Below are 25,553 nucleotides of genomic sequence, written 5' to 3' on the forward strand. Positions count from 1 at the left end.
AAAAAAAGTCCATCACCAATAACAAAACAACAATGAATCAAATTCTAGCATTAAAAACAATTAATAAAAATCTATAATTAAAATTAAATTAAGAAAAATAACTGATAACTAAATGGTTAAATCATTAAATAAATCCATAAACTAGTTACAGGTACCTAACAATCTTTAATTGGGCCCCGCGTCTTGTAAATTATTCCTAATTTTCAATTGAACTTTTACGATCTTTAAAATTATCGTAAGTTGTAGCCATTTCAAGAGACCAAAGAATAATCCCATGAGCCTATTTGTTTAGTTTAGAGACCTTATTAGAAACCTATTTCAAAAATCTCAATTAGTTTAAAGACCATAAGTCTGTTTAAAAGATTTTTTTTTTCGAAAGCACTTACAAAATAAAAACAAAATATTTATTTTTTATAAACTAAATTGGTTTGTGTACAAACTAAAACAAAAATTCAGAACAATTATATGTTAATTTATAAAGAAACTATTTTCAGTTTTTTCTTTCTTTCTTGAAAGTACTGATAAAAACTTGTCCAAATAATGTTTAATCATCTAAATCAACTAAAGGTGAAATTTTGGAATAAAGAAGTACCTCAAATTCAAAATCAACAAACACGAATAAGTAAAACAAAAAAACAACAAAATAGGGGAACAATTACTTTTGAAAAATTCCTATAAATACCTGGGAAATATTGTATATGGAAATAATTTTTTTAAGCTTAAGAATCTTTATTTTCTTTTTATATCTTAGCTCTAATATAATGGTAATGTTGAGTGATAAAAATAATACATTATGGAAAGTCACATATTATCTAGGATAAACAACGAGTGAGTGATAATGGTTACATAATAGACTTTAAGTTCATGGTTTCAGATATCCTAAATTAAAAATAATTTAAATTTCTATTTGACTTTTCTTATACTTTTATAGTAGAATGTTGTAAAGTTTGGATTACATTCTTCTTTTAAAGAGTGTGATTGTCCTTAAGGTAAAAGGGTATGAATTCTCTATGTGATATAAAATATTCCACATAATATTATTCTTTTATTGTCATTAAACAACAATTATGATTTTTTATTTATTTATTTTGGAGCAGGAATAAAAACATTGATGTTTTTCATGATGTTTTTTCCCATCATCACAAGCTTAATATTTGTATGACAAAAAATTAGTTTACTTAACTTGAACAAATTTTGTATGATTTTGGTTAAAGAATGGAAAATACTTCTTAAAAAAAACACTTTGATGATATCTTGGTTAGACAAGTCAAATGTTACCAAGTTTGAGTTAGAAGAAGTTTGTAGAAAAAAAAAAATATTTACAACTAAGACATATTCAAGTGGAACTTTATAAAAACTAATATAAAAATTGTTTTTATTTCTCTTTATGTTATTTTATCTCATATTTATTTAACACCGTGTTTAAACTTTTTTTTTTGTCTAAATAATATTTTAATAGGAGATTTAACTTGACTACTATCAAGGATATCTTCTTATGTGCTGAGTTTTTTTTTGCTTGTAGACTTTCTGCTGTTTGGCCATACCAAGTTTCAGTATCTATTATAAAGGTTAAGTCTTATGTATAAGAGTTAGAGCATTTCTCTTTTTAATTTATTATTTTTTACTGATAAAAAAATAGGAGATTTAAAATCGATTTTTTTAATTGATAGTCTTTTAAAAAAATAAAAATAGAAATTATTTGAATAGAATTTGAGCTATCTTCTTATGTTTTCATCAGGTGCTTAAAATATTCGATAAATGTCAGATCATGAAAATGATTAGTCTAAGAAATCTAAAGTTTAACATTTATGGATGTGCAGTTTCTATGTGAATTTATGATTTTATATGATTTTTAAAGACTTTTGGTAGACGATTAAACCACTCTTAACTGACTCTCAATAAATTTGTTGTTAATATTTAACCTAATTTAGAAAATCTCGTCCCTTGCTTTTGATTTTCTTTAGTGAATGTTTTGAAACTACCGAGTTAACAAATAACAGTTGAAGACATAGTTGTAACATGTATATCTTCTTCACTCTCTTTAATTCACCTTCTTCTGTTCCTCCAACTTTTTTCAATTTCAACTCTCCATATGTGTTTCTCCTTCGACCTCATATATTTATCGTACCTCCTTTGCTTGCTTTGTTATTCTCAGTATTATTATATTACACCATGCTGGAGGTTCAACTAAAAGCTTCAGATAATTAAAATTTAATGCGTAACTTTAATATGTAATACCAATTATAATATCTAAAAGTTAAGTCTAAAAATATAATCCAAGATAAAAATTAGCAAAAAGCTATAAGCCACGCAAAAAAAAAAAAAATGTGAGAAGACGTACTCACATCATCATCACTAATGTAAACACAGACCTGATAGTGTCTGTGTTGTATGATTTTTTAGATATGTGTTATATTATATTAATAGGTAATAATATTGTAATGTTATTAAGTTAATATATAAAAAAAAAATTATTAAAAATGAAGTGAAATATATCAGAAAAGATGAGAGAATAACTATTGATAAATAGGAAAAAAAATAGAGATAGACAATTTTATAAAAAATTTATAAAAATAACGGTTAATTTTTAAAAATTTAATAAATAATTACATTTTAAAAAATAAAACTAAAATTTAAAAAAAATAAAGAATTCTCTTTATATATTGTTATAAATAAATAAAAATAATTAAAATATATAATGATCTACATAACATGCACTTAAACCCAAGAAAAATTTAGTGCATCAATGTAATATATATACATATATTTGCATAAAAATTGACGATAACAAACATGTGACGAGAATAAATACACGACAATAAGGTCAAGATAGATAACAAAAGCAATAGTAATGCATCAAAATTAGTGGGGTACTGGATCCGTATGAACACAAAATATATATATATATATATATATATATATATATATATATATATATATATATATATAATTAAAGAAAAAAAAAACAAGTGCAAATAATAATATTTAAGAGAAACCGTGCTGCCTTGTTAGAAATTTTACATCGACTAGAGATAAGACAATTTCATAATATATAAGTGCATTGGCGGAACTAGGTAATGACAAGGGGAGCCACGGCTCCCCCATTTTTTTTTGAATTTTTTATATATTTATATATATTTTAAAATTATATTATATATTATTTATATTAAGATTATATTATGGAAAATTATAATAAAAGATAAATAAATTTTTTTAATGGAGACATTAATTTATAAAAGAGATTAGTTTTTTTTTTCTGATTATAAAATCTTTCTACCATGTAAATTATCATGAAAGTGTGTGAAGAGAGATAAATACAAATTCTTGCATGATCTCTCACAGATCAAGGTTAGTATCTTATTATGATTTATGTATCGCTACCTATGGTAATTTTTTTGTAAGTTTTGAATTTATACAATATTGCTTATTTAATTAAAGTAGTATGAGTTTTGTTATATTTTGCATTGTGATAATTGTGATTTGTGAATATAATTTTTATTTTTTCTAAATAGGCGAGTGGTGATAAATTTATATTAGAAATATTATGATAAAAAGTAAATTGATTCTTTTTTTTCAAAGAGGAAGGTTTTAATAAAGATGAAAAAAATGCATTTACGTTAACTAAATTTGAGAAATTTAATAAAAACCAAGAATTTAAGACAATAAAAAACAAATCTCTAAAGTTCTCAAAAATCAAATTGATGAAATACGAATGACTTATCTAAAATGGTATTCATGATTTGGTATAATGATATAATAACACGATATAATAGCAAATGATAGTAATATTTTTTTGAATTCTACTATTACGTGTGTTTGTTTTAAGGAGAGGAAATGAAGAGAAAAAATGAAGAGTTTTTCTTCTAAAGAAAAATTATATATAACAAATCTAATTTGGCTCCCCTACATTTTTAGTCCAAGTTCTGCCACTGTATAAGTGAAATGTTAACTTTATCTTATAAGTCAGTTTTGTGGAATTGAGAGAGCGTATTTTCCTTCATTTAACAAAATTGTTGAAAATAAAAAACATTGGTGGTCAAAAAATAAAAGCAACGGAAATATTTGTATTTTTGTTGAAAAAGTTGTTTGATGTAATAGAAAAATAGGATGAACTACATAATATTATCCTAAATGCTTACGTAAATTAATATAAAGTAATGAGATAGAAAATTTGAAGCATTTTCCCAGCGAAAGCTTTTAAGGAAAAAATAGGAATTTTACGTGAGGGGATGTGTATATAGGTGCGTGGGAACACATGTCGGGATAGAAGCGTTGAAACGTGCAACGTTAAATTTCGAAAAGAGAGAACCTAGAAGTGTGTTTCAAAGAAGTAGGCATCGTGGTGAGTTGTGATTTGGTTTCACATAATAGATGAGAGACAAGGGTAAAACAAGCTTCACACGTAATACTGTCGTGTGATGAAAATGAAGCCACACTATAGTTCCATAAGAAACTTTGTTCATGGTACAGTTGACAAAAACTAGTTTCAAGTACAAACCTTTGTAAGAAGTCAAGATGTTTTTCGATGACCACATAGTTTTGATTAAGTGTATAGGTACATGCATGCTTGTACACATGGCTACTTTGAAAACCTTCCCCCATTTATTGAAAAACTGAAAGAAGTAAGTTATTGAATTAATGGAGATGTTGACAATATATACCACAATTAAGATCAAAGGATGAAATGAATTTTCTTATATGAGATCGCTTTTATAAATATGTCTCTGAACCGGTAATGTTTTGTGGATTAATAAAAAAGGTTTGTCCTTTTTGCAATAGTTTATGTTTGTTTCGGTGATTTTATCCTATTTTGTATGATCATGTTATCACACTTCTTTATCTCTCTCAACTAATTGTGTATTTTTTATAAAAGGATTAGAGCATCCCTTAAGTACTCATCTATAATTTATTTATTCTTTATTGATAAAAAAAAAATCACGGGTTAAACAGACTTAACTTCCTATTTTTAATCTTACCAATTAATTAGTGTAGTTTATATAAATGCTGTTTTTTTCTTAATAAGCAAAGACTTCATTTCCATATTAATATTTTCTTTACAACATTTCTGTACTTTCTTTATTTAGCTAGCTGCTTTGCGTAAACGGTCTTCATTGGCAATATAGTGTCTTCACCATTCACGCATTAAAAAGTACTTTTTTATTTTCTTTCGTAAGTTTAATCTTAACGTTCATGCATTTTAATTAAATTAAGTATCCAAAATCCTGGCTCCAAATATTTTTGTTTTTTAAAGGATGTGGAAAGTGTTATGCTAACAAAACTCGTCATAACGCATGTATTACGTAATAAGTATCATGGTAATTTTATTATTTATTAATTATGACATTTTGGGTAGATGGGTTGAATTAATTAATCACTTCAATTATTAATTTTTAGAAAATTATGCTCTTTTTATAGATATCTTTCTTTCGAGAAACTCGTGTTTAAACGAATTTGGATTCTCGGCTTTAAACACCAACATGGATATATACTTCTTCCCATAAATATTTATATTTTTTATTAATCATAGTGTACAAAAATTGTTTCTTTTGCTAGGGCTAATTTGAGCTTTCAAACTTGATTTGGAAAATAAATCTAATTTTATTTAATTATTTTTAAAAGTATGTTTGTGTATTAAAGTTGGTATAGAAGTCACATAACTTATTATATATAGGTTGTTCAACTCATAATATAAATTTAAGTTGACAATTTTTATTTCAACCAATATATTATATAAATGAGAAATTAAAATTGATTACAAAATAATATACTTTCTAATTTATAAATGTAATATCTATATAATATTTTTTTTAATCAATAATATATATATATATATATATATATATATATATATATATATTGTGGTGTATGTGTTTATCTAAGTGTTTATGTTTATGTCTGCAAATGTCTATGTTTGTTTTCGTGTTTATTATGGTATGTATGGTTACTTGTTGCATATAGGTTAGTTGTGTCATAATTACTTCCAAATTGGACCTTATATTCTCCTTGTATTAAAACTTTTTTCACACTTATTTGTTGCATATAGGCTTCCAAAGTAGAATATGCTATTGTTGTGTATAATTTCTTGGAACTTCAAGAAATTGTAGTAATAGAACTAAATCCTCCAAGCATTCATGGTTAATCTAGAAACGATCACAATGACAACAATAATTTGTCGATAATTATCTATTAGTAAATACAGATAGATATGATCGTAAGTAATTATCAATTTTTTTTTCTTATTTCTCTCCTTTTTCAACTTCGTCGTTTATTCCTCTCTATCTTCTACTATTTTTTCTTTTCTTCTTCCTCCTATTTCGTTTTTTCTTTTCTTATTATTATACTTACCCATCTCTAATTTATTTATAAGTGCATTTAGTTAGATTTAGTTGGAAATTTATATTTGACGTATGTTTTGTTGGTAAATTCAAAATAAAACAATTTTTGAAGAATTTTACCAATAGATTTTAAAAAAATTCAATTAGTAATGATTTTACCAACGAATTTAAAAAAATAATTACTAAAAAATGTATCAATATATTTTAAATATATCCAATTACCAATAGATTTTATCATGAAATAGTCATGGCCATTATCAATGAATTTACCAACAAATTTAAAAAAAAAACAATTATTGACAAATTTTACCAATGTATTTTAAATATAATCAATTATTGATGTTTATTTGACAGATTATATAAACATATGATTTCTAACAAAAATATCCATTGTCAATAAAAATATAAAATTCACATGTAAAATTCATTGTATCAACAAATTTATTTTCATCAATAAAATTTTATTGATAATTACAAAATTTATTGTTGTGTGTTGAATTAAATCAAAATTATGGGTATCTATTGTTAAAGATAACTTTGGTTGATATTAATACTACAATTACAAAATTTAGTTTGTGAAATTTGGGATCTCGCAACAGTCTTCTAATTTTATGGATTAATTCTTCCCTGATTGGACGACTATATTTAACTTATATAATGACACGACTCTTAATGTTTAAATTTCTCTAATATCACTTCTAAATATAATATTTACATATTTTTTATGTAACACTTTGAAATATCTTGGGATGACGTAAAAAAGAAAAGACAATAGAAAACTTGAAGATGTCGAGAAAAAAAAATCAAATAAATTCGAATCCTTCAATCCAAAATTTAAAATATTTTTTAAAAATCTCACAATTAAAACATATGTTCATAATAGATAAAAAAAAAATCACTATTGTAACTCAATCGTGATTAAAAAACTATTTAAAAAATAATAATGAAAATAGATTAAATAAAATGTTTTTTTTAAATTAAAAACACCTTAAAATCTTATAATTTATTTCTATATAGAGTTTAGTTTATGGAAAACAATTTCAATTCTAGTCTTAGTCCAACATTCAAACTAGAGGGAAGATAACGTTCTAAACAATGTAGAAGTAAAGAAACATGAATAACATAAAATGTATGCATAAATACAAAATCAAGTTATATTACTAGATAACTAATAAAACTACTACATATTTAATTTGGGTTCATCGGCCCTGAGCCAGAGAGTTTTAATTATTTATGGATAGAATTAAAAAGAGAAAAACACGAGTAGGAACGAAGTAATCAAGTTAGAGGGTTATAATTATAATTAGCCGGTGAAGATTTAATAAAAAATAAGAAAAGAGTATGAATGAAGTTATGTAAATGCTTGCGTTCACACTCTTTGATTCTTTCAAAAGCAAATATATATATATTAAAAATAAAAGTATTCATTTACTGTAGAAAATTAATAGGAAGACTTACTTAACTTTTATTTTATTTTAGATAAACAGCTAAAGTTAATTAGATAATTTACTTCGAGTCATTAATTTAAAGTAAAATAGAAAATTTAAATTAAGAATAACTTTAAAAATATTGAGAATTTATAACCTTTTCTTTGATATTTTAGGTCGTGTCTGAATTTATGTATGCCCAATGTATATTTTTTATTACTAAGAGTGTCAACGGGGTGAGTAAGGTACGAATAGTAGCTTTCTAGTATCCTATTTATTGGATAAATATTCGTGTCATACTCATACTTATATCTCCGGATATTTGTTATGCGGGTACCCGTATATTTTTTTAATATTCATGGATATCCACAAATACCCACGGATATTTACAAAAGAAAATTTTAATATTTAATAAAAAAAATTAACCATAAATTCAAATAAAAATATAATGCATAATCTTTATAAAGTTCAAATGAAGTGAAAATAACTCATTTAAATTGTGTTAAATGACAGTTTACAAATAAATATAGATTTTTTTTAAATCAATTGATAAAAAATAATCCATTATTCAAAATCAATGTATTAATGTTTTAATAATTTTTTTAATTTTAATTAGAGTATATCGGGTACGGATACTATGATACTCGTACCTGCCCGGTAATATGCGGGTATAAAAAATACATGTATCCGTTATCTGCGGATATCCATCTTGAATATTCATTTCTTATTTGTTGCAAATTTTATCCACAGATACCCACAAGTATGAATTTTTTTAACATCCCTATTTACTAATTACAATTATGCCAAACCATAACATTTTCATGTAAAATAGAAAATAATTTTTAAAAATGTAAAATAATTAAAATGAAATATGTACATTTATACCAAAAAATATAAGTGTAAAATATAAAATTCCAACTAGTTTAAAATGAAAAATATATAATAAATTTTCATCATTTGTAGACTTATCAAACATCTTTAAAATATGAGAATCCGATACTCTTCTTCCTAATATTACTAATTTTAATAATAGGTGTCGTTTATGATTGTTGTGGTTATAATAGTAATTATCATTATTAAATTTATGTTCTTATTAATGCAATAGTTAAATTGGATTGAGAAATTTGAGTTGCAATTGTTTTGTAATCTTTAATTTTTGTTTAAATGTATTATCATTATTATTTGGAAAATAAAAATAGTATACTTAAATTGTCACAATTGGTCGTTTCAAATTTAAGTGACTTAATATTTTAATCTTCTCTCAAAGTGTCATTTCAAAAATATATTTATAAATATTTTTTTACGATTAACTTTATTTGTGTATCTTTGGCATTGTTTTATTTCTGTGTTTGGGCTTTCTGTTGGACCTGATGTATGTTAGGCTGCTGGTTTCTCTATTTCTTGGACTACAAGACCATAAAAAGTTCAAATAATCAAAACCGGAGCAGAGAAAAGCCCAAGCTTTCTCGGGCCACGAATAATCATTCAACACCAAAATTTTCTCAATGGAAATTCAATACGCAATATTGTTTCCTTAATTAATCCTATTAGCATCAAAACTTTGCGAGAGAATAAAAAAATATTAAATGTTAATTACTTTAATTTTAAATTATGTATTTTTAAATATTTTATTTATATAAGATAATTTAATTTTTATTTTCTTGTTTTTATAAAGTATTCCAATTACTATCAAATAACACCATTAATATTAATAAATAATAAAAATATTTTAAGACCTGTAAAATTATACAAACTTCAATTAAAAAACATGGTTAGTACTTATGAAAAAAATAGTATATTCAATATTAATTTATAAACCTTTAATAAACTTCAAGTGACTATCACAACAATGTTAGTTATAATATCATATCTATCAACATCAACTAAACGATCTACACCTACGGTTAAACAAAAAACTAGTATCATTGTCATTGATAAAAAACAATTTGACTAACATCAATTCTGATAACGTTGGTTAAGAAATTTGCAGTTGATATTGGTAAAAAAATAATCTTAAAATATATTTTTTCTTAATCAAATTTAGCAGACAAATCAGTTCAATTAACAAAATTAAAAAGTTTAAACTCTTAGTTAATTCATTTTTGTTTAGAAATCTCAATTAGATCTTTATATTTTAAATTATTTCAATTGGGTCTTTGTTTTTCTAAAATGTGTTGTAAGTTGGTATTTTCATCGGTACAACTGATATGTCATGTGCTTCCTTTTATTTTTTTTTCTTTTAATTTTTAAAAAATGGTCACTTGTCAAATTAAGGTTTTGTGACGTGGTAGAGACAGTATGATATGACAGTGATAGTGTCATTCTTGATGTGAAAAATCTCAATTTAATCTCTATGTATATGCCATTTTTTTAAATCTGAATAATTTTTTTTAATTTGACACATGGCAATTTAAAAGAAATAAAAATAAAATAAACAAACAAATAAAAATAAAAATAAAATCAAGAAAACTACGAGCTGACACGTGGTACATCAGTTAACATGGTTGGTACTGTACTAACTAAAACGATCAAATTACAATATATTTTAGAAAATGAAATTCAACTGAGACAACTAAAAATATGAATAGCCAACTGAGATTTATAAACAAAAATATGGATCAACCGAAAAATTGAAACCAAATTTAAAATATTTTTAGTTTTAGTTGATATTGAAAAGAGAAAAATCTTGTCTAATATCGATAGAAAGATATTGGTAATGAAAATGATAATTACACTCATCTAAGTTGTCTTACAAAATCAATTTTATAAAGTCAAATTTATAATGTTATTAAACTTAAAATACAGTTTTTCAAAATAATATCGAAACCTATTATGTTTAAATTTGTTGAGTCTAAATCTCTAATTTTAATCAATAAAGTTATTCTCATACATTTTTTTTAATTTTAACTTCTTTTAATAATTTTATTTCAAACTTATTTTTGTTATATATATTCAAAATATTTATATAAGAAAATTATGTTCTAAATGTTTTCAAAGATATAAATTTACAGGATAGTGTAAAAAATCTAACAAGTATATAGAAAGTGTTAAAAGTTTGTTAAAAGTGTATCAAGTGAATGAAAATGAAAATGTGTTTTTAAATTTTACGAACATTTATTTTGGCTTTGTCATGCTTATCTGTTTTAAAGTTTAAATGTCATTTTAGGTTTTTTTTATGGAGTTGTGTAGACAGATAGATTAAAAATAAATAAAAAAATATAGCTTAATACATTTTATTATTGAAATAAATAGCTTAACACTTGGTTGCATAAATTAGCGTTGTTTAAGAAAAAAAATACTTTGAAGGAAATAAATTAATAAAACAAATATTAATATTACATCAATTATAAAAAAACACTCATTAATATCTATTTGAAACTATTATTTTATATAGAGTATTTATATATTCAAGCAACGTGAATTATGAATGGTATTAATATAATATTCTGTTGTAAAATATTGTAAACTCTTTTTCCCTTTTATAAACAAAAAATAAAAAATAATCACTTCATTCATTCTCTTTCTTCTTCTTTTCTTTTCTTTCACGTTTGTCTCTAAATCACACAAAACTAAAGCAGCTTTATTATATTGTCAACATCTACAATTTTTCTCTTTTTTGTCGTTTACTGTCTCAAATTACAACAAAAACTTATAAACTATAGTTAACGATCAAATTTGTTTAGAAAAACTTCTTCACATGTTCATTTTCAGAACAAAAAATAAATAAAATAAAGGAAATGAAATGAGAGTTTTAAAATTAAAAATATAAATAAATAAATTTATAAAAAAAAAAATCTCAGTTACTTTGGTGATTAAAGGAGTTATAAAGAAGGTGTGGTGGAAGTAAAATATTTGGGAAGTGAGAGTGAGATTCGGTGATTGTTAGGGAAAATTTGAAAGCAATTGGTGTTGCGATCAGAACAAAAAGTAGTGCAAGAAAGTGACAGTGAAGTGACACACACCTTCCACCCATCCTAGCTTTACACTAATAATACATATTTTATCATAAACTTATTATTATGTATTAAATATTAAATAAATCCATCACCTCCAAGGGCCCACTCTTTTTTCTTTTTGTCGCCTCTTGTCGGCTGTTGGAAACTTCTCTCATCTTTCTCTCTTTTCTTTTGGAATTACAGTGTTGCAATCATGCCTCGTAAACCAACCTTGTAGCTCATTTTAGGATGCATAATTATAATTATTATTACTTTTATTCACCAACATCCACTAACTAACACATCACGTATTTCTATATTTATTTTTAATTATTTTCAATATACCTTTTATTGTTTATTTCTTAACTAATTATCTTTCGATAATTACTAACTTGCAAAATTAATGTATTATGCATTAGGACTACTCAGAAGATTAAATCCATCTTTTCTCTCATGCTTCCGATTCCTATTATTTCAATATTTGAACGTTAAAATTATTTTTTTAATAAAAATTAAACATCGTTTAGGAATATTTTCCTCGTATTAGTTCCGAATGTTTGAATAAATGATTTTTTCCTCGTATTATCGTGTTATCGTGTTATCGGAAAAAAAATTAAACATCGTTTAGGAATATTTTCCTCGTATTTGAATAATTTTTTCAATATTCAAACATCTTATTAGTTCCGAATCACTACGAGGAATAAATTTATTTGTAAAAACTTTCAAATACTCAAATTATTAAAAAAAAAATTATGACTACTTGTGAGTAGAAGTGATCATCAAATAATAAACTTCTTCAAAATATTAACTTAGATGATAAAGTATTTGCAAATACAAAAAGAAATCAATAATCATATATAACATATCAATAATTTAGTAGAATCAACTGTTGTAGATGATTATTACTTATAAAGCATGATGCTTAAATTTTTTAATGCTCAAATTTCTTAAAGACAATGATATTGTAAAACAAAATTCTCTTATACTCGTTTAACGCTACTTTTTGTTTTCTTATTTTGTTTTACAAATATATAAATTTATTTTTATGACCATTTTATCCCTATATTAATTATGGTTGTGAAAAGGGCATACACAAATTACAAAGATGTTTTTATGTCTGAAACTAAAATTTCTTTTAACATAATAATAATCACGATCACGATCAATTTGTTAGAATAAATTAAAAAATGAGCATAAATGTGTTTGACTCTACGAAGAAGAATAGTAAAATTGTTGTACTGATTATTTTCTCATTAATTTATGTTTAAATTTTGATATCACTAATTTAACTTTTCTTGCATGCGTTTGTAATTACCGCACTTTTATAAAAAAAACAACATACGAAGCATGTATATAGGACAGTTTTATACACCGACATGCATACTATATATATAAATTAATAAAAACACACACACATACTATCTGTGTTTACTTTAGATGATTATTTTAATTTTAAAAAATAATTAAATTTATATGAATAATTATTTAAAAGCTAAAATAATTATTGTAATTTAAACGTAACTAAAATTAGTATAAATAATCACTTAAAGAATTAAAATAATAAAAAATTGTAAAAATAATTCTTCTTTATTAATGTTATATATATATATATATATATATATATATATATATATATATTTGTTTGTTTATGAGCGAGTTATGATTAGATAATGATGATGATGAATTTTACAGAAAATTCCTCTCGAAATTCAATCATATTTTTTAAGGTGTTTTGATATGTAATAAATGAAATGTTTTTTGACAGTATTTTTCCTTTCCTCTAATTGACAATATGCATTTCTTTTTATATAATAAAAAAAAATCAAAATTTAATAATCAAAAAAATATTTTATAATAAAAAACGAAAACAGAATCTCGTGATTTGTACAGTGATCTAACAAAAGCAAAAAGGAGTCACATCAGTAAAAGGGAATATGCCCCTCTTTTGAGTAAGGAAGAGAATAAAGGTGAAAAAAATTAAATAAACCCAGAAAAAGAAGTAAGAAATTACTTAAATATCAAACGTTTAGTAGGAGAAATGGGAAAAATATAGAGATTTTTTTTTTAAATTATCTAATTTAATTGATTTAAAAAATTTACGCACAAGAAATAGTACAACGGTTGTAGTCCTCTTTTTTTAGTTTTTCATTTTCTTAAAAGAACAGATATATTGATTTTCCCTCTTACTCTTCTTTCATCCTACCATTAGTAGAAGAAATATGATGAAACCAGAAAATATTATAAAAGTAGATAATTATAATAGAAAAGTGAAAAGGACAAATAACAAAACATACAAATTATTTATTCAAAATTTTTAAAAATTAAAATAAATAATTTATTTCATAAAAAGTTTTTTATTGTATTTTTTAAACAAATAAAAGTAAGGAAATTTACCAGAAAGCTTGTAGATACTTTTTAAAAGTTGAAAAACACACAAAAAAGGACGGTTTTCCTATGTCGTTGAAACTTGTTAGAAAATGTTAAAACTAGCTTTATAAAAAAGTTTTCAACGATTTAAAATATCACATTAAAATTTTTGTTTTCACTCCTCTCAACATGAAAATAAAAATTGTTTCTCGTTTTACTTTTCTTTTAAAATACTTTTTCTTCTTTTTCAATCTTCCAAATTCTTACCTTATCTTCACTTTTCTTACATTTGTTTCTCTTTCTCTTTAATTCTTTCTACACCAAACAATCCACAAGTGACTGAGAAGGAAAAAACAATGTTAAGTTGGCCTATAATTATGGTTGTTTAGATTGAATAATGATGCGATGTTCAAGAATGAGTTAACTTCAACTAATTTTTGAAGATTAGATAAATTAATCGGAATCAACTCATAATTGTTAGAGTTGATTAAATGGATTGTTTCACTTAAATTTTAAACAAAATAATGTTTTTTTTTAGTATTATAAAGATGAAACATTTACATTTATATGTTATTTGTTTATAATTACACATTTTATTGTCTATTCTTAAATTTGTCTTTGATTGAAGCATTAAACTACTACTTATGTTTAAATCTTGAGGAGTATGATATAATCTATTTTAGTTTACTTCAAGAGTAAATATTCAGGGCAGAAAATTACTCTATTAAAAGATATACATAAGGCTTAATAATTTTCAAATAGTATATGTGAAAAGTTGAGAAAGTTCTTAGCGTATACTTTACTATATATATGTGTGTGAAAATCTACTTTGACAATTTATGAACCAATTTGGAATTGAATAATGTTTTATATTTAGTCATGTGTTAATCTGTAGGGAAGATGCTTAATAAATAATGATTATATTAATTATTATGTTAGAATTTTTGTATCCTTACCTCGACCTTCTTATATAAATTACACATTTTAGAGAATAATGATCATACACAATAAAAAATAAAAGATTGTCTCCGACATAAATTATTTAGCTTTATATATACGTGTATATTAATACAGAATTTTTCTAATAAATGGTGTTAATAATTTGTTATTTATTGTATATTTTGATTTGTGAATTCGTTTATTTGAAATATTATATAAAATCTTTCATATTATATCGAAATATTTATATACGTTATATTTGATGTTACGAGATTGCCTAGTTATATATAACTTTTGGAGATATTACAACTATGTTATTCAAGCACATTGCTTAATCCAAAAAAAAAAAACATTTAAATAGAAATAACTAATTTCCTCACGTTTTAAAATGCACACAAAAGTTCACACGGTTTTGGTGGTAAGGTGCATACCCTTAGAACGCTACCTACTTAAAACGGTGCGCACTACCTAATTTCATCTTATCGTTCTAAATTGTCAAACCTAATTTTAAGAGATCAGCTACATAGTGATGCCTTTTTGTGTGTGCATGAATTAAAATCTTGACATTGGTAAGTGAAATTTATTTCAGTAAATGGTTTCAAAATAGTAACAAATATATATAATTATTCATTACTTAAAAGAATTCTATTATTTTTCATTCTTTAACCTTTAATATACCCCATTATGATCGGTAATAAGTTTTTAATTGAATCTTAATGACATTGATAATGTCCTAAATTAAATTGCTGTAAGTTGACGTTATGCTTAATCTTGTTGTGGTGGTTAAGATGGTGATACATGTTTTTTTTTTGGTAGGAAGTGAGTGATCACATGCATAAATATATATTCAACTATGGATGCAAATACCAACACCAACTAGTCCACTTATGCTACTGCTTTTATGCTAATCTTGGGTATTTATTTTTCGATTACTAAAATAATTTCTCTATACAATTTTTTATTACTTATTTCCATTTAATAAATGAAATTTTTTTATTTATTTTTAAATATTTTTAAAAAACCAAAAAATAGATTATAATGATGAAAAAAGACTTACTTACCTTTTGAACTTTTATTTATAATCACCTCATCTAGTTACCTAAAACTTTAATTAAATTTCAAGTACTTAATCAATTTGAATATCTTCGATTAAATTTGTTTAGACTTCAAATTTTTATATTTTTCAAGTGAGCTATTTTTATTTAATTTATTCGTGGGTGATATAGTTGTTATTTTACTCCTTTGTTTAGCTTAGTTGTTTTTATACATTAAAAAATTATGAGATTTTGATATTAATATAAAGCAATATTACATTTACTGTATAACTATAATTAAGTTACTTTTAGTTATTTAATTAAAATATGTTGGATAACGAAAAATTATCACGGTGACTTAAATTAATGATGATGACAAAAAAATTTTAATCATCCTAAAATTTTAAACCCTAAACCCTAGATTTTAAGTGAAATTGTGAAAGCTATCGACAAGCATATGACAATTTCATTATTCAATGCATCTCGAATTAACCAATAAAAAAGTAACCCCATTATTTTACATTAAAGTTAATATCAACAAGATCTCACAACAGATTTGAAACTCAATTATACTTTATCTTTATCTCTCTTATGGTGGGATAAACTAGAAATTTATAATTATTGATATATTTGTGAAAGTTTAGTTATAAAATATATTTTCTAGAAATAAAAAATTAAAAAATTCAAATTAATTTCTATAATAATTATTTACATAAATTGTGGCAATTTTATTAATTAACATGATTTTAAAATAAATTCTTTAGTATATTCTTTACACGTTTTTTTAAGTACTGATAATTCATTCGTATTAGGTAAAGAACCTAACAATTAACTCTTGTGATTTACTATTTTGATTCATAGTGAAATACTGATGAAACAAAATATTGCAAACTTAGAATAGACATTAAAAGTGTGTTGTTTAGATATATAAGAGATATAGAAATGGTGAAATTTCTCTTCACTCGTTTGGATGTTAGGAAATAACAATATTAATATAAAAATATTTTATATAAATTATAAAATAAATTTAACACAAAAATTAAACTTTTATTCATTCTATTTCTTAAGAATTTAAGGTAAGTTAAAGACTTATTAGAAATGAAAAAAGATAAACAATATATAAGTATAAACTCATTTTCTGTCAATTAAAAAACAGGTTTTTATATGAATACTAAAACGTAGTATTTTTCTTTTGTTTGTGTAACTGGTGTGTCTATGAGCAATGCAAATAACTTTTACTCCTCCGATCACACATTATAAATACCAAATTTATTGCTTAAATAAGTTTTGAAAAGTCATGTTTTTTTATTAATTGATAATGTAATTTTTTATACTAGAATTACGTGTAAATTAAACTTTTTTTTTTTTATCTTTTAGCAGTTATCTTCATTCATATTTCCTGTATTTTACTTTGAAATAAACAAAGGGGTAAGTTGTTTTCTAAATATACTTTTTCCCTTTTCTTTCAAGTGGAGGAGGGTTGTTTACAAAGGTATCTAAGAGACTAAAGACACCTCATGTGGGGAACCTGGAGTTCATAAATTACAGAATGTAGACAAAAAGAATTAGTTTCCTCCAAAAGACTTCGAAACACTTTGGGTATGTTTGGCTTTATTTATATTAATATTATTATTTTTAATGAGAAAGTAGCAAAATAAGATCAGTGGAATACGTACTTTGTGTCAACATTCTCAGAATTACTAAATTTGTTTTATTTTAGACCATCGTGTTATGAGTAGGACTTCACCAATGCCCCAAATGACACGATAACTTTAATTTATGCATAGTAATATATTACATTGAATGCTGATACTTTCTACTTTAAAAATTCAGTTTTCAGAAGATAAATTTATATATATATGAAGTGAGTATAAAAATAAAATATTTATGTATGCTTTATATTAAGCCGACATTATGTCAAAATATATAGTACATTCATTGTTTAATTTTTTTTTTCAGGAGAAAGATTAAAGTAGATCTATAATTGATAAACTATAAAACATATCGCTTTTCTGATTATGGTGTTATGAACTTATGAGTATCCTATGTTGCTTAGTGGTTAATTAATTTGCAACTTTTTGTTTCATCACATATTTTAGCTGTTAATTGGCCAGGTTTTGGAGTTAATCAGCACTAAAACATTTGAAAGTTGTCTCTGGCATAGACAGTTCACAATAGATGAAAGAAAATTGAAGCCGACGAAGGAGAATCGAATGTTTGATCGCATTGCAAGCAAACCCTAGTGTGTACTGCTGAAAACCTGTAGAAAGTTTATTAATTGAAGCAAAAGCATCTTTGATAATTAAACAAAGGCAGGAATGAAAACATTCACATACATTAATCTCTTTGATAAACCTAAAAATCACATCTATTCAAAGGTGGTCCTTGATTAGAGAAAAAGAAGGTTTGACAATAGAAGCATTAGTGAGGAGTCTATATCGTTAAAAAAGGAAAAAATCCATCCATGACCACACTATACATATTCATTATTCCACCACATAAAATTAATCAAAAGCAGACAAAAAAAAAATCAACATGGAATTAATAGGAAAGGAAAAGGAATTTGTCGACATTAAAAAATTATAGGGAGTCCTAAAGGCTAAAACATCATTAAAGAAGAGGAATTGCAAGTATAGTCAAAACTGACACATTTTCTTCTAAAACTTTTTTTTAATTTTATTTTTTTTCTTTTTGATCGTTCATAAAGTAACAAGCCAGCAGATAAAGCCATTCCACAACCAAACTAAAACATTCTTTCTTGCTCTAAAGCGCAGCTGCAGACAAACAAGGTGAACTCTTTCTCTCTCTCATATAATCTTCGTTGCTTTTTCTTTGTCTTTTCTCTCTGAATTATTCATGGCTACCGTTCACTCGGCAAAACACGGTGGTTGGTTTTTTCTCTTGTCTTTTCCTTAATGCACGACTTTGAGCTGTTCATTCCGAGGTTTAGTTTGCTTAAAAGCTGACCCGAACATGAAGTTCTATTAGAGCTAAGATTTGTTTGAATCTTTATTTTAAATTTGTTGCTATATCTGGGAGATGGTATTCAAAGCATAAGGTACAATTTGTTCCTACCTTCTCCTTTTCTACCAAAAAAGGTTGCGATCGGATCCTAAACATGAAAAGCGCTGCCACTGCTTTAACTTTTGCCCTTCTTTACCTTCTTTTCCTCGTGTGATAATTATTGTCAAATACATAGCAGGTTTGAAAAGGATTACTAATTTGTATTATTATTGATTCGTTAAGTTTACTCATTCCTCTCTTGTTTTGACTGCCTTAATAATTATCTCTTCAATCTGTTTTTGTGTAATGAAATTACGATGTCGTGCTCTTGAAATTCTTTTTGTCTGTATGAATCATTGTGAGAAAAGAACACACGTACTCGATCATAACCTCTTTTGGGTGTGTTAGGAGGTTGAACCAGTGAGGAGACATGGAAGAAATAGGTCCAAGACCATCATCGTTAGAGAAGAAAGCAAAACCGCAAGAGCAATTGAATTGTCCAAGGTGCAGTTCAACGAACACAAAGTTCTGCTATTACAACAATTACAGCCTCACACAGCCAAGATACTTCTGCAAGACTTGTAGAAGGTATTGGACAGAAGGTGGTTCTCTCAGAAACGTCCCCGTTGGAGGTGGCTCCAGGAAGAACAAGAAGGCCACCTCATCAAAGGTTCCTGATTTGAATCCACCAAGCCTCTCTTCAGTCTCCGCTATTTCTTCCCAAAACCCTAAAATGCAAGGAGTCCATGACCTTAATTTGGCTTTTCCTATGGACAAGTATCATGGCATGTCCCAATATGTTGAGATGCCAAAACTTGAAATTGGTGGTGACAATACTAGTCACCACCATAGCCCTTCTTCTGCTCCAACTTCTCTTTCACCAACATATGGCATGTTGCCTAGGGGTTTGAATCCTTATGCTCCTAATTCCTTCATGCCAAGCTCAGATTCACTTTACACACCGATCTACCCCATGCAAGAAATTAAACCAAACCTTAGCTTTTCGGTTGATGGGTTTGGAAATAGATCACACGGCGGGGTTCAAGAGAACGGTGGCGGCGGCAGGCTTTTGTTCCCTTTCGGAGACATCAAGCACCTTTCTGCAGGTGTTGAAGTTGAACACAATAAAGAACAAGGAAATAATCCAACTGGATACTGGTCTGGAATCATCGGAGAAGGTTCATCATGGTAATTAAGTAACGAAAAAGACATGGATCAAACCTGCATTGTTTTCTTTCTTTTTATCCTTTCTCACGTGAATCGCTACGATCTATTTGTTTGAAGTTGTTCAGATCACTAACAATAGGATACATCTGGTTACTCTGTTCTGTATACTACTGCTACGTTTGTATGGGAGCAATGTGAGGATTTTGGTGCTTGTTTTTTCCATTTAGACAGAGAGGTAGATAGAAGAAGAGGTGAATATAGGGTCTAATTTTGTTCAGGTCATGCAATAGCCTGTATTCAGTATTCTTCTGTCAGGAGTAGATATATATCACCTTTATTGATGTATGCATGGTTTCAAAGATTTGGTCGAAATGACTTTCGATGATTAAGGAAAGACTCGGATACTCATGTTTGTAACCATAATTATACATGTATTTGATTGATTGTGTTGTGATAGTGGTTTGTGTGATCTTTCCTATTTCAATATGTGTCTGCAAAAACTAGTGGGTTTGTCATCTTTGATATCTATATTATCACATCTGAGATTCTTCCAACTATGAAAGCACTTGGTGGAATTATTTGGGAAGAATAATATCAAAGGAAAACTGAAAAAGAAAGGAGTATATTAATTAATTTTAGGTGCTTTGTAATGCAAGCTTGATCTGTAATTATGTATTTATTAGTTAAGCGCATGCATTTGAACAGCACGGGTCAACATGTGTTTAATAAACTAAGTTGTTCAAATTAACCTTGAAAACTTGATTACCTGCCCCAACCAAACACTAATTAATCAATGCACAACCATTTGCTGGTTATTTATTTTAGCATAAGTGATGATGATGTTTTGTGTAATCCATTACCCGAATTTAATTATAGTGAAGAAAATAAAATTGTTTGGGTGTTTCGTAAGTGGGACCCTCAAACATTCCCTTGCTTGGTTCAAGTGGAAATGATTTCATTGAGCTTGGTCAATGCCTTCACATGTCGACGACTAATTAAGTATTATTTTTTTGCCATCATAGCTCATGATTTTCACTTCCAGTAACTTCTATTGGCAGACAAAGCAACTTTTCTAAACGTCTATGTCTCTCTCTCTCTCTCTTCTTCTCCCATATACTTTTGGGGTGTCTACCAATATATTTCAAAATCAAAATGTTCTTTCCACACCGTTCCGTTTTTTCCCCTAACTTCAACAACTCATAATACACCTTACAAGAGGGAAGAAGAAAAAAAGGTAGAACAAATATTATTTTTATGACTTTCTCTACACAAAAATGCTTAGAGAAATTCGTGACTCATTTCTCCTATGAATATCTTAACACATCATGGATTAATTATTGTGTTAACTTAGAGTATTTACAGATAATAAATTAAAATTTAAATTAAGTGTTGAAAATATTGAAATTATATGTTCAACAGTAAAGTGAGGAAGAACATTGAAAGGTGGCAATCATGGATAAAGCTTATATTAGAAATAGTTTGAGTCTGAGGGAGTCATGCAAGTACAGAGAAAGGTAGACAGAAAACAAAGAACCTAACCTAACCTAACCGTCAAGAAAGTCCCCAAACAGACAAAAGTGTTTCTGATTTATTTTATTGCTACAATTTATAAGCTGGGCCAAATTTAGTTAAAACTAAAAGGCTTTTTTTAATGACCAAAATACAAAGATAATTTTATAATCCTGATTAAACTCTAAAATAAAATAAAATAAAATAGAAATATTATTATTAATCTCTTGACTCCCATTAAATATTACATAATGTTCGGAGCTACTTTAATGATTGATCTTTCCCTTTAATATATAATTACAACAAGTGAGATTCCCCTTTCTTCCAAAAATAAAAGTAAAAAAAAATAATAAATAATCCAAGGGGATAAGATATATAATTTTCTAAAAAAACATTTATATATGTCAAAAATATATAATGTACAAGTAGTACAATGGGCTAGTTTTCTCGTATTAACATTCAATTTTACCTTTATTACAAGTCATGGTTTTAATTTTTTTAAGATGGTAAGTAGGTACGGGTAAGAATGGGAAAGTGATGACATTTGAAGTCCAAGCTGATGAAGAATAGTAACATATGAGTTGAAAAAAAATAGTTATCCATAGACATTAAATCTTAAAGTTTTAAGATTTGATATTACAACTAAAAAAAATTGTCTCATTAACAACCAATTTTAGTAACAAAATTTTTTTAGTTATTATACTAACTAATTTAAATACCAATTTACAAAATAAAAAATTATTGGTTACTAAGATAGTCACTATTATGAATACAAAAATAATAATTATTTTTTTTAAATTTAGTTATCAAAGGAGATTTGGTCACTAAACTTTAGCTACCAAAGTTTTTCTACCAAATGAGTGGTTTCTAAATTAGTAAACAATTTAATGACCAATTATAATATTTTATTCATAATAATGACTATTTTAGTCACCGATCATTTTTTATTTTATAAATTGGTATCTAAATTAATCACTATAGTGATTAACAAGTTTTTATTACTATAATTAGTTGTTAATGAAATATTTTCTTTAGTAAAAACAATAATAGCTATTTTTTAGTGAAAACCCTTTGAAAACTTTTAACAACAATTACTTTGAATTGTTCTCTAAGAAAAGAAAAAAAAATCAAGGTACATCATATCGTTTCTAAGTAGCGGTGTGAAAGTGAGCCAAACCATGCTCACACGAGTTAACTCACCAAGAGTTGAGCTAAAAATGGGCCAGCTCAACTTAGCTCATTTTTTGGTGAGTCAAAAACTTTCTAACATGGCCCGACTCACCATGAGTTGAAGGATTAGTGGGTTGACTCACTTACAAATGCTTTTTTTTTTTGCAATTTATTTTAAATATTGCATTAGAATGAAAGTGAATTGACTCAATTTACTTTTATAACAATTTACTCAAAGTGTTCGCCTAATTCTCAAAATAATAATATAAAAATAGTAGTTAAAGATTAAAGTATCAACATATATAAATTAAAAACAAATAAATCAAACATTCAAATTATTCAAATATTATTGAGCAACATTCTAGTATTTGAAAATATCAAATTGTGAACCTATATGATTAAAAGTAGTAAATAATTATTATAATTTTTTTAAATTGTAAAAAAAAGTTAATAGTATTATTGTTGGTGGGTTGTGGATCAACCTATCTTCAACCCTACTTGAACCCGTAGATTAAGTAAGTCGGTTTCAGTTCAACTCTTCTTCTAAAAAAATAAAATTTTCTTAACTCAACCTAATTTGAATCCATGATAAGCTGAATTAGCTCATGAATTAAAACTCATTTTAACGTCTATATTTATAAAAATGTTTCTTAACTTTACTTTCGTTATGGTTTGTTTTTTATTTTTAGCTAATTTATTATTATCTTAAGAAGATAGGACAAACGAATCCATCTTCATAGTTTTTTGTTATTAGTTATAATTTTGATAGGACATTGTACGATCGCATAACGTTTGAGGACTAATTTGAGAAATTTTTATTTCACTTTTAAGTGTAAGACTTCGAAATCGTGTATGTAAGACTTTTATTTCACTTTTTAAGTGTAACATTTTTAAGAATTTTTTATTTTGTATTTATAATTATTATTTTTATTTTAAAATTTATAATAAAATATTTATTTATTATTTTAAAAAATATCAGTTACTTTTATATATCTTTTATAAAATTGTCTTTATAATAATTTTTTCTCTATTCATCAGTATTTTTTTCTCCATTTAGTCTATTCTTAATAATATAAATTTATTTTATATATTAATTTAATATTATAATATCATCACTATCATACATACTTAAAAAATATATACACAATATATATATTTACACTAATATATATATATATATATATATATATATATATATATATATATATATATATATATAAAATTATTTCAAAAAGAAATATTTAGCCTTCAAAACACAAACTCTCTTAAAATTAATTTTGAAATGTAGATGACTTTGAAAACACACACTCTTCTAAAATCTGGAAAAAACACTTAAAAAGAAAAGGTAAAATAATTAATGGACACATTTTAATTTTTCACGTATGACTAATATAATTAAACCTTATAAATGAATTTGGGATCTATATTGGGCCGCTTCTTCCTATGCCTCGTTTTTTCTTTCTGGACCCCGATAAAATTTATGTTCCACATTTTACTCTCTGCACTCCATCGTCATCTTCTTTTCTAATCTCATCCTGGCATCCACATTGCTGCACCTCCGTCTTCATCTTCTTCACCCGTTCATCATTACCTTCATTCCGTTTTTCTTCACATCCATCTTTGCACAAATTTTTCCTTCATCTGCGTCGTCCAACACACCTTTACCATCTTTACTCTCCACTTTCATTCGACCGAACTCACAGAACCATGGGGAGAGGAAGGAGAAGAAGAAGTTTTTATTTTAGATGTATTTCAGAGTGTGTAGTCCAAATTATATTTTGAAATCCAGAAATACTTTTTGAACTGTACAATCCATGATATATGGTTTTAAATGCACTCCGGATTATATAATTTAGATTGTATTTCTGAAAAACCATTTTAAATTATATATTCTAGAATATAGTTTGGAATGCAATTTTTTTAAATGCATTTCAGATTAAAAATAAAATCCCTGTCTTAATGTCTTTTATTAGAAATTGTAACAATTCTTTATGTATAATTGAACTCATATATGTTTTATCTCCCAAATAATTATTTCTCAAAAGATTCATTACTTAAAAATTAAAAATATTAGACATTCATTATTAAAAATGATACAAATGTCATTTTAGTCTGATTAAACAATAGTTATTATAATAACTGACATTACGAAATTTTAACCATTTTTGTTTTGAAAAAGTGGTTTTCTAAATAATAGGGATTACCTATCTATGTAACAACTTCCTATTAAATACTAATTTTACATGTACTGCTATCTTTCATATAACGATCACCATCTCACCAAACATATAACGGATTAGTGCTTTTCATTTTCTATCCCTGTAAATTTCTGCTTTGTTTGACTTAACATCGCTTTCAGAACACAGTGACAAAGTCTTTTGAGAGTGTCGGTGGTGTAGAGTCAGATTATTTACTAATTTTTTTGGTATTATTTTTTATTGAGCATTAAAAATAAATTATGTTAATATTTTAAATATTTTTTAATATATTTTAAAATGTTAAAATTAGTAATAATTAGTATATTAGGAAGATACAATAAAAAAACAGCACAAAAAAATCAACAAAAATCTAAATTCGTTAGTGGTGCCATATACTAAGTGGAAACTGAGATATTCTGGAAATATTTTAATTTAAGGTTTTTAGATGTCCCTAACTATAACTGTTACA

General features: G+C 25.6%; 1 protein-coding gene across 3 annotated transcripts; it reads left to right on the forward strand.

Moving 5' to 3' along the window:
• The first annotated feature begins 18,687 nt into the window (after positions 1-18,687).
• On the forward strand, positions 18,688-20,678 carry LOC114188239 (dof zinc finger protein DOF2.5-like). 3 transcript variants are annotated; one of them, XM_028076808.1, is made up of 2 exons: positions 18,688-18,826; positions 19,449-20,678. In XM_028076808.1, exon 2 carries the CDS (start codon positions 19,471-19,473, stop codon positions 20,230-20,232), a length of 762 nt encoding a protein of 253 aa, XP_027932609.1. In that variant the 5' UTR covers positions 18,688-18,826; positions 19,449-19,470; the 3' UTR covers positions 20,233-20,678. The 3 variants fall into 3 exon arrangements, with proteins under 3 accessions (XP_027932609.1, XP_027932610.1, XP_027932608.1); XM_028076809.1 differs by lacking the exon at positions 18,688-18,826 and adding an exon at positions 18,827-18,924; XM_028076807.1 differs by lacking the exon at positions 18,688-18,826 and adding an exon at positions 18,833-19,095.
• The last annotated feature ends 4,875 nt before the right edge of the window (positions 20,679-25,553 follow it).

This window comes from Vigna unguiculata, chromosome 6 (genome assembly GCF_004118075.2).
Source record: "Vigna unguiculata cultivar IT97K-499-35 chromosome 6, ASM411807v1, whole genome shotgun sequence".
Classification (NCBI taxonomy): domain Eukaryota; kingdom Viridiplantae; phylum Streptophyta; class Magnoliopsida; order Fabales; family Fabaceae; genus Vigna; species Vigna unguiculata.